The sequence below is a fragment of the Eurytemora carolleeae genome, unplaced genomic scaffold (assembly GCF_000591075.1).
Source record: "Eurytemora carolleeae unplaced genomic scaffold, Eaff_2.0 scaffold1703, whole genome shotgun sequence".
Taxonomy (NCBI): domain Eukaryota; kingdom Metazoa; phylum Arthropoda; class Copepoda; order Calanoida; family Temoridae; genus Eurytemora; species Eurytemora carolleeae.
In genome coordinates, this window is record NW_019397596.1 from 73,625 (window position 1) to 84,136 (window position 10,512).

Here is a 10,512-nt window from a genome sequence, read left to right on the forward strand (position 1 = left end):
CCAAGTACAACATACGTACATGTGTAGAAATTATTTTGTGACAATATTTAAAAAAATGTATTTAAAGTTGTAATCTTGGAAGTCTGTTATCGTTATTAATCTATATGTATTGTAATTATATTATACATTAGAAACCTAGCATAGAGAACATGTCTGAACCCGATACTCAACTTCGCAGCAGTTTATTTATATTCATTTTTAAGGAGTACATGTAAGTATTTTAAACCAAAAAATATCTGTGATCAATTTTGATACAGTGATAACCAGAAAACAATGGAAAAGGAAGGCGACATTATTGCAATACTTAAGTGCATGTAATGTTGTTGTAAAGCAAATAGTTTACTTGACACTTCTACAATCACTTATTAAGTTAAATGGGCCTGTTTACATTGCACAATTGATGTGTCTCATGCTAATCGGACTTATTAAAGTTATAACTTTATTCTAAAAGTCGTCCTCCTGTTTCAGAGTTTCTGGTTATCACTGTATATATATATATATATATATACAAAATGAGAGAAAACATTAATGTTACAATAATATATATATTTTTGTAAAATAAAATTTTCCTCTCATTTCACTGCCTCTGGCGCTTAGGATTCATTTCATTTTGATGCTAATTCGGATCCGGAATCTGTGATGATACAGCTCAATATTTCTTTTTTTGTTTATTGCTTTTGCTAAATCAAATTTCCAAAAAAATCGTCTCTTGGTTTCCCCATCTCTATATAGAAACTTGTTATACCATTAATGGTTCGGAAAAGATTTAAGGATATCTTAATTTTCGCCACTAAAAGAAAAAAGTTGTATTTATGTTGATTGTGGTGTATTATGGCGTGCTCTGAAACTGGTTGATTGTAATTGAAAAACGTTATCAAACTTATCATATCTAAAGCCCTAATTTGCTCAAAAAATTACGACCATGTTTACCATCGGTTTTAGTTTCGAGAACCCTAGATATTAACGGTTCTGATTTGTCACAATAGATATGTACACAAACTCAATACCCCGCCTTAGCTCTATTCACATTGGAAGTTTTTATGTACTGCACTTTTCTGTATGTACGGCACCGTCCTGTAAGTTCTGTACTGTCCTGAATGTATTGAAATATCCTGTATGTACGGTCATGTATGTACTGCAAAGTTGTGTATGAACTATCCTATTATCAGGAACTGTCACGGATCAATCTACATGGGGGATCTAGTGGCCGGACTCTTTCTCAGCTATGTGCTCAACTCAGTAGAGGATTGTGATATCGCTTGGTTTCCTCAACTTTTTTTCTACATTGGTAAATACACATTACGTTTTGATTGAAATTATGGGTTTTAAGATAAGAGGAGTATCATTAATCTTAAACGGTTAATTTCGATATCCAATGTGGAAAGGATTTGAGTTTTTTGCCACAAACTCTGATTTTCTAATTTCAATATCGTTGCAACCCAATGTGGCAGATCTTAAATATTTCAAACTATGAATTTGCTATTAGGTCAAATAATATAAGTTTGAAATATCAAAGGTTTACATAATAAGGTTGCAAAGACATAGGTTTTACAAAAACTGAATGTGTGGCAAAGACTCAATTCCTTTGAGGATAAATACTTGATTCATCAATTAAAAGTTATCCCTGCTAGATATATCACAGGATCGGAAATCATAAAGGATTAGGATTCATCCGCAGGTCTGGATTAGATGGAGATCTTTGCGTGATCCCGATATTCACACACAGAAGTTCCGACTTAAGAAACGAAAAAATAACGGGAAGACAAGCGCTGGAAAATGTTGAAATATTATTTTCTTGTATGATTCATTAACTTGGACATTTAAAGGCACAGTAGGCTTTAAAATTTACACCGTGGACAAATTAAGGTGCCGAATTAAGGAAATGCATGAATAGTTGTTGACATTTGTCAGTAAATTGTCATGATAGAGGCGTATATTCCTTGTGTGAAATGAAATGGCAAGATCGTTATTTTTTTTTTTTGGGGGGGGGGGGGTAACGAATGTTTAACTCAATAAAATGGGAACCTTTTCACTTTTTTACATTTTATAGAGGAGTTGCGACCAGTTTTTTTGTTCATTTAGTTGCTTTTTTTTCAGGTCTATCCCACTACTTCATTAATACTATTGGAGTTATGGAAGGATATGAAATCAGGAAAACAAGCAATTCTTAAACCTAAAAATGCAAAAAAATGATTTAAATCATGCTTTTACAGAAGAAGGTCAAAATCATGGAACATTTATACCAATTGTCTTGAAAGCAAAACGTTCTCCCCTTTAAATTCGTCTATATTTTCATTAGAGGAGTCGAAACTTCGTATTTCATTCAGAACTCTCAAAGGACAAATTTCTTCTTCTTTTTTGAAGGAGTTTAAAAAAGTAAAACGGTAAAATCTTTAATAATACAGTTTATGTATGTCACATGAAACGTCACAGTTGTAGATGACATGAAGATTGACTTTTTTCTTTGAAATGCGCCATTATTTCGATCAGTTTTCAACAATTTAGTTTTATTTAATACTTTAAAATTCTTCATTACATATATCCCCGGTAATATAGAAATCGCAAAAAAGCAGATTACATTTTGGAAATGCCAGGACTAGGATTACTTCGTGATAAATCAATTCTTTCAACGATCAAAAGAAATCTTTACTTCGTCTTCCAGCTGTCATGTTTCGTGGGACACCCTGTATCTTAGCTCATGGTTCCAATATATTGCTTATGTTTGTTTAGTTCTGTGAGTATTGGAGAAGAAGTTAACGGTGTTGATTTATTTATCCTGAACACTACGTACATTCTTAAACATGGAGCTAGGCTTACACAGTATGGTTTTCTGCTCGCCCTCGGATATTTTATTAGCAAGATCTGGTGAGAAATATTTAACCATCATGTTAAATACTTCCTAAATTACAGATTTTCTAAAATGTTTCTATTACAAGGTATTATCCAAGGGTGTAATGCAAGGAAAGTTAATTGAGGTCGTGTATACTCTGCGTACACATTGAAACCAGTTCTCTTTGGGCGGAAATTGTAAACAAGAATAGATGCATAAGTGTTCGTTTAGTATCCGAGGAGGTTAAAACAGGGAGTAAGGAATAAAAGGGAGATATAACCGACGCGGTTCGCCCTACCATATGATTGCATGTTTTGCAGACCAGTACTCCATTTGAATAAGAAATATTTGTCTGATGTACATTTACTGCGTATACAATAACCTATTCTGAGTATTTCATATACAAATGGAGTACCCGTCTGCAAAGCATGTATAATCATATGGTAGGGCGAACCGCGTCAGTTATATCTCCCTTCTATTCTTTACTCCCTGGGTTAAAAGCATTAAATTTTGATAATTTTGATAATTCACGTAATAGTTTCCTATGACCAGAATATTTCATTGATTTTTTTATGTGAAAGATGGATCCAATGTCTACTAAACTAAAGAACTAAACATATTTCTCACCGAATAGTACAATGGAAAACTGAATATATTTCTCATCGAATCGTACAATGGATAACTAAATATATTTCTCATCGAATAGTTATATGGAAAACTGAATATATATCTCATCGAATAGTTATATGGAAAAATAAATATATATCTCATCGAATAGTACAATGGAAAACTAAATTTAATAATTTTTAACCAACCAAATTTTGTGAATTCAGTCTGTTAAGCTCAACGAAAACTTAAAACGGGCCTAATAGAACTAAAAATAGTAAATAATCACAGAGTACGTACAGAGTGTCCCACAAAACATGACAGTTTGTAAATAGCTTTGAATGTCTCCCATACACTGTATTAGACATTAAAGACTTATATTGCAGAGAATTCCGTAAAAAAATCTTTTCTTAAAATTTGTTTTACTTTGAAGTTAATTTTATTCTATTATGACTGCTATATAATATTTTTTGTTATTAATTTTGTTATCAAACTACATAAAAGATTATGAAAAAAGACAGTTAAAACGCTCCATTTTGTATAAACTGAAATTACATGTGGAACATTCGTAAAATTGAAATACCGAATTAACTAAAAATACATATCATATTAACTAAAATTGTAGTAGGTATAAGAACAGAAATTATATACATAGCATGGAAAGAATTATAAAATCCACTAAAAATATAAAAAGACTTCTCTGTATTAGGTTTATGGTGGATACTGGAGAAATGACCCTTGATACCTATGATGAATGTCGAGAGAAATTTTTCAATCAAGCAAATAAGTAAGCTAATTTAAATCAGTGTATAGGATCTGGATCTCTGACATTCCTTAACAATTTAGTTCCCTGGATATGGATCCGCAATATGTTAACTCCCTGGATCAGGTTCCTCAGGTTCCGTAACATTTTAGCTCCCTGGATCCGAATCCGCAACATTATAGCGTCCTGGATTAGGTTCTACAACATTTTAGCTCCATGTATCTGGATTCTCAACATTTTAGCTCATTGGATCTTGCTCTGCAACATTTTAGCTCCTTAGATCTATAACAACATTTGATTTTAGCTCCCTAGATCCGGATCCGCAATATTGTAGCTCACTGGATCCAGATTTGCTCTGCAACATTTTAGCTCCTTAGATCTATAACAACATTTGATTTTAGCTCCCTAGATCCGGATCCGCAATATTGTAGCTCACTGGATCCAGATTTGTAACATTATAGCTCCCTAGATCCGAATCCGCAACATTTTAGCTCCCTGGATCCGGATCTGCAACATTACAGCTCCCTGGAGCATAATTCTTCTCAATGTAGACAACTTTCCTATCCGTTCTTATCTTTATGTATCTCGCATACCCTGCTACTCTTTCTCAGACACAACTTTTAATGTTTTTGCCGTTTCTTTCAAAAAATTGTCGCAGCTGATTCCTACGGTCAAAAATTCTATAATTTTCATTTCTCTAATTGTATACAACAAATTGGTGAAATTTTTATAAATTTATGTTAACTAAAGTTAACAAAACCTTATGTGATATAATAAGGCTGAGCAATGCAACATGCTATGTGCAATAACGAAGACGACATATAGTTCTCTTTATTTTAGTGACGACTGTAGTTTACATAAATTTTTAGTAAATTATTTTCTCCAGGACTGATGATGCGCCTGAGAAGACTTGTAAGTATTATTGTCAACATTCTACTGTCTTTCTTGGAGCCAGTGCTTTCTTCTTCCAGGTTCCAATTACAATTTCCTATTTTTACTTCATGTAAATATTTTTTTCATAAATATTCTTTTATTATCAAGCTACTAAAAGAGTAGAAATAATAATTAGATATTTCAATTAAAGTCCGGGGTTAGCAATAAGCATGACATCACTGCTAAAGATTTGTGTTGGTTCTAGAATCTACAGTGATAACCAGAAAACTCTGGAATAGGAGGACGACTTTTAGACTCTAGTTACGACTTTAAATAGTCTTACAAGCAAGGTTCACTGCAATTGTGTAGTATAAACAGACCCATTTCACTTAATTAGTGAATTAAAAGTGTCTAGTAAAACTATTTGCTTTGAAGTATCATTAAATACACTTAAGTATAGCATAAAAAATCATCTTCCTATTTCAGATTTTTCTGGTTATCACTGTACCAAAATGTACATTGTACACATCTGTATTCTGGTCTTATAAAAAATAGATGATTTTTTCTGAAATTTATATTCATTAAGGTTTTGTTTGGTATACTAATTCTTCTATGCTGGGTTTACATGTGGTATGCTCAAAGGACAGATAATGAAAAAGCTAAAAGGTAAAACATCTGGTTCACTCGTACTGAACCAGACGAGGGAGGGGGTGCAGAGGCGCCATGATCCCCGCAAAAATGACCTCCGAACCTCAGGATTTGCAGAATTACCTCCAGGCCCCGCAAAACTGGTCTCCCAGCCTCAGTAACGTCACCAAGCCTCCCGCCATTCTGTCTCCACGTCCCGCATTTTGGTCTCCGCTTGTTGTTTTTATTTTTTGTTTAAATTTGTTGGCTTAACCAAACAAATATCAAAATATATCTCTTTATAGTAGACTCTGTAATAGTTTAAAGAATCGTCTAATCAACAAATTTGACATGTTAATTCATTCAATTGTTCTGGAGTTGTTTTTCTGTAAAATTCTGCAAATCCTGAGGCTCGGAGGTCATTTTTGCGGGGATCATGGCGCCTCTGCACCCCCTCCCTCACCAGACAGAAGGATAAGACAATTTATGCGACTGGTTCAACTTTGGGGGTATAGGCTTGTACTGCGTAAAATAAGCGCTTTTGATCGTTACTAATCTTCTGTTGATTCTTTTAGAAGAAAATTGTTCAAAACGACTAATACAAATTCAGAAAGTTGCAACATTCAACTCGTATCGTAAAAAATTAATTTAATTCCAAACAAATCATTCAAATATTACAACCAATAATCATCTATAATTTTTCGACGCATTTCATATTATTTTTTGTTTTTATGATCACATATAGTTACGTTTAAAAACATTTATTCCTGTTTCGAGGATTTTTGTTAATGAAGACGACATTTTCCAATAATGTTCGAAAATCCAGCGACAGCGAAATATTATTATCTTAATACATTTAAAGATGAAAATTGTTAAATAATTGATTCCAGAGAAGACGAGCAGTGGAAAGCTTATGAGAAAGGTCTGAAAGGGACAAACTTTGGAAGATTAAGGGATCTTTGTCTCTATATTGGCTACACTCCGTTCTTTGACGAATATACAGGGATGTATGTTTTCCGGAATTTACAGCACTAACATTTAGAAATCATTTTTAATTGTTCTCACACAATAATTGACTAGGGAAAATAAAGATTATATGTGATTGTGATTGTGAAAATTGTGAAAATCGTGAAAATTTAAAGATCTTCAGATTCAAGATAATTGAATATTTCTATGATAATACGGTCATACATTTTATACAAAATAAAAATTATTAAGCAATACCCTCCATGGTATCTAAATTCAATTATCCTGTCCCCTTTTTTAAAAAGAATCTTTCTTAAAAAATTCTTGAAATTAAGCATGATATTTAGTTGGATGTATGTTAACCATCAGTTTGGCTCTACCCTGGATTAGGTTCTACAACATTTTAGCTCCATGTATCTGGATTCTCAAGAGAATGAAAAGTTTGAAAAGAATATTAAGATCTTGATTAATTAAAAATCAGAATTATTGCCAATCAAATAGCAAATGTGAGCAGCGTATCCAATGTACATAGATCAAGAACACAGGGGTAAATATTTTCACGAAAATATCATTTTCGGGTAAAATAATTAAAACGTATGAAAAAATTGCCCTTTTGCCCAATTTAAAATTTTTCCCTCCAAATCTACTAAACCCTGTTCCTTTGCATGAACAGAGAAAAGTTGGTTACTTTTTGGGATGTGTAGAGAAAATTTTTGAACCTCCTAAAAATGAGAAGAATGATACGAATATTGCTAATAATGTTAAATACATGAAAATAAACAAATACCAAATATTTTTTTACTTAATTATACAAAAAAAAAATGTTGAAATGAGCATGAATTGTAAAAGTAACACCCTACAGGTTCTGGTTGTCTACCAGGCAATTGCCCTGATGCAGGTGTTTATCAAGATCTTGAACGAGGCCAGGATGATGATTGAAGAGATAGGAGAAGCCACGAATACTGTTAGTCTGCTTGAACACATCATTATCCAGGGACCGGAGTTGATAAAATGCGAAGGCCGTTGTACTACGTAGAATGACAACTTACCTTTTATAGCTGGTTATACTAAGTTATTAAATTTTTGTGCTATCCTAGTGACTAAAAGTCAAGTTCTGTCCCAGCCAAAAGATTGATGAACCTGATATTTGCGGCGCACTTATCATGGTTGGAATTGACTAGTTTGTCTCCACCAGCTGAATTTTAATTAGGGTTGATCAAAATTTTTACTTTTGAACCGGTGATTCATGATTTGAATTTATTCAACTCGGTTCTAGATATTCTTCATATTGAACTTCCTCATCTTCCTGGGAGAACTTGGAATCTTCGTATATCTCGGGTGATAAATTGATAAATTGATAAATTGAGTCAAATAATCGTCTTTATATCCCCAAATTGTTATAGATCTTAATGTACTGTTTACCACAATCTCTTGACTGAAGAAAAACAAATAATGTGTTGATCTAAATCAAATAAAATACGAAAAACAATTAGAGATTCATTTTAAACATAATATAGGGGCCTAAGAAACGTACATAAAATACAATTAGAGATTCATTTTAAACATAATATAGGGGCCTAAGAAACGTACATAAAATACAATTAGAGATTCATTTTAAACATAATATAGGGGCCTAAGAAACGTACATAAAATACAATTAGAGATTCATTTTAAACATAATATAGGGGCCTAAGAAACGTACATAAAATACAATTAGAGATTCATTTTAAACATAATATAGGGGCCTAAGAAACGTACATAAAATACAATTAGAGATTCATTTTAAACATAATATAGGGGCCTAAGAAACGTACATAAAATACNGCTGACTTTCTTTAGATTTAAGATCGTCTTATAACTTTTCTCACAATCGAAATTTACAATCATTGTTGCAGAAGATTGGACACCTGTACTTCATTTCCAGAAGAGAAATTAAAATATTTAACTTCATTTAGTTTTTTGTTCAGTTATGTGTTCTTCTCTGAGATCAAGATTGTGCAGCACGATGATATCATCGAAGAATACTATTGTGTTCTCGGAGTCTGGAATATAACCATCATCATCTTCGTGGTTCACACAGTCCTCCTATTCTTCAGATTCTACATCGTCATTCAGTCTGTTCTCAGGTATTAGAATTCAAGAAACTGATCACTCTCTTACTTACTTCTAGTCCTGGTACCTTAGCAATCAGAGGTAGTTAATCTTAAATAATCAATACTTGATCTCGTTATTCAAAGTGGACACTTTAAAATTTGAAGATAAATGTTTAATCCTTCAAGTAAAGTTATCCCTGCAGGGTAGGACCATTGACTAACAGCGGATATTGAAGAGGAATTAGATTAATCCGCAGGTCTACATAAGATGGAGATCAATGTTTGATCCTGATATTTACAATACAAAAGTTTTGACTTCTGTCGTCAAAGACCCCAGATGTTTTACTCTGTGAACTCTGCTTGATCAAATGATATAAGTTTGAAATATCATAGGTTCACACCATCAAACTGCAAATGCACAAGGATTAGACAATTGATCAGAGCTGGGAATTTTTTGGATACTCATAATATACCAATCTCTTGATCCCGATTTTCCGATGTCCACTTGTAATTTTATGATCAATGCTTAATCTCTTCATTTCAGTTACACCGCGAATATCAAATAAAAATTAAAGTTATCTGAAAATTATCAAAAGATCGGAATCAAGCATTAAAGTAAATCTAGATAGCAAGTAACATTCTTAGTAAACGCTCATATACATTCGAACACTTACATTTGCAAAGAAATCATTTGAAATCATTAAGAATTGCAATTGAAAACACTTGCAATCAAAACTCAGGAACGATAATAATTTTATTAATGCACCCCATTGTTTAATCGTAATTGTTACTGATTCTATTTGACGAGTTTGATTGTAATTAAATGTGCTTACATCAATTCAGCTGGTTTATTTTTAGTTCAAAAAAGGGTTGATTACCATCACGAAATATTTTAGTGAACACAGCGACGTTGATGTAGACTCCTCTATCGAACCGAATGAGGATATAGTCCAGGAGGACATAGAAAACGAAAGCAGAACGACTCTTAAACAGGAAAATGGAAGCAGGAAATCTCTTAAACAGGAATGAAGCAGCAGGAAGACTCACAATGATTAGAACTTTCGGAGAATAAACAAGTTTAAAGGGACAGAGACGTACTTTAAAGTTGATGTTCCATTCGCCAGGTTTCTCTTAAAATCTCTGCACTCATGTTTCAGCTATAAAGATAAGAAATAAGGATGTATAGTGTTTTTCAACCTTCGCTTATATCTCTAATTTTTTTATATTAAACAATTAAAATTGAAAAAAGTCAAAGTATTTGATCTCCGCATTTTTATGATCTTTTGGATGTGACGTAAATTGATTTTAATTTTGCTTTCGCCTTGACATGTAATTTATTGTATGCATGTGACAATTGTTTTAAATTCTGTAATGCATGTGATAAAACTTGTAATTTATGTTATCCATGTGAACAAATCATAAGACTTGTAATTTATGTTATCCATGTGATAAAATCATAAAACTTGTAATTTATGTTATCCATGTGAACAAACTGTTTCTCCGATATCTGGGATGTAAATTTATGAATATATTAAGCTAAGAGCTGATTAGAAGAATGAGTGGAAAACCTATGAATTTATCAGTCAGCAGCTCAACTGGAAGCAACAGAAGCAGTTCAGATGAATCATCTTCTGAAGATGCTGTAATCAAAGATAACCTAAAACTTACTTCTACCAAAAACATTGAAGATGATCAGACTAAACCATCTGAAGCTGCTACTGCAAAAGATGGAACTGGAAAAGCTGAAGATGTTG

The 10,512-nt window shown here is 32.6% G+C and overlaps 1 protein-coding gene across 1 annotated transcript; it reads left to right on the forward strand.

The window, feature by feature from the left end:
- The first annotated feature begins 83 nt into the window (after nucleotides 1–83).
- LOC111715101 (uncharacterized) lies at nucleotides 84–10,512 on the forward strand. The gene is made up of 13 exons (XM_023490355.1): nucleotides 84–211; nucleotides 1,170–1,288; nucleotides 2,098–2,152; nucleotides 2,731–2,865; nucleotides 4,146–4,223; nucleotides 5,086–5,170; nucleotides 5,659–5,738; nucleotides 6,590–6,702; nucleotides 7,013–7,055; nucleotides 7,500–7,659; nucleotides 7,942–8,003; nucleotides 8,633–8,791; nucleotides 9,655–10,512. Exons 1-13 carry the CDS (start codon nucleotides 150–152, stop codon nucleotides 9,785–9,787), a joined length of 1,284 nt encoding a protein of 427 aa, XP_023346123.1. The 5' UTR covers nucleotides 84–149; the 3' UTR covers nucleotides 9,788–10,512.

Coding starts and splice junctions, on each gene's coding strand:
- LOC111715101 (XM_023490355.1), top strand. CDS start 150: ATGTCTGAACCCGATACTCAACTTCGCAGCAGTTTATTTATATTCATT. Junction 5,171..5,658: donor CCAGTGCTTTCTTCTTCCAG/GTTCCAATTACA, acceptor ATATTCATTAAG/GTTTTGTTTGGTATACTAAT. Junction 7,660..7,941: donor TTGAACACATCATTATCCAG/GGACCGGAGTTG, acceptor ACTCGGTTCTAG/ATATTCTTCATATTGAACTT.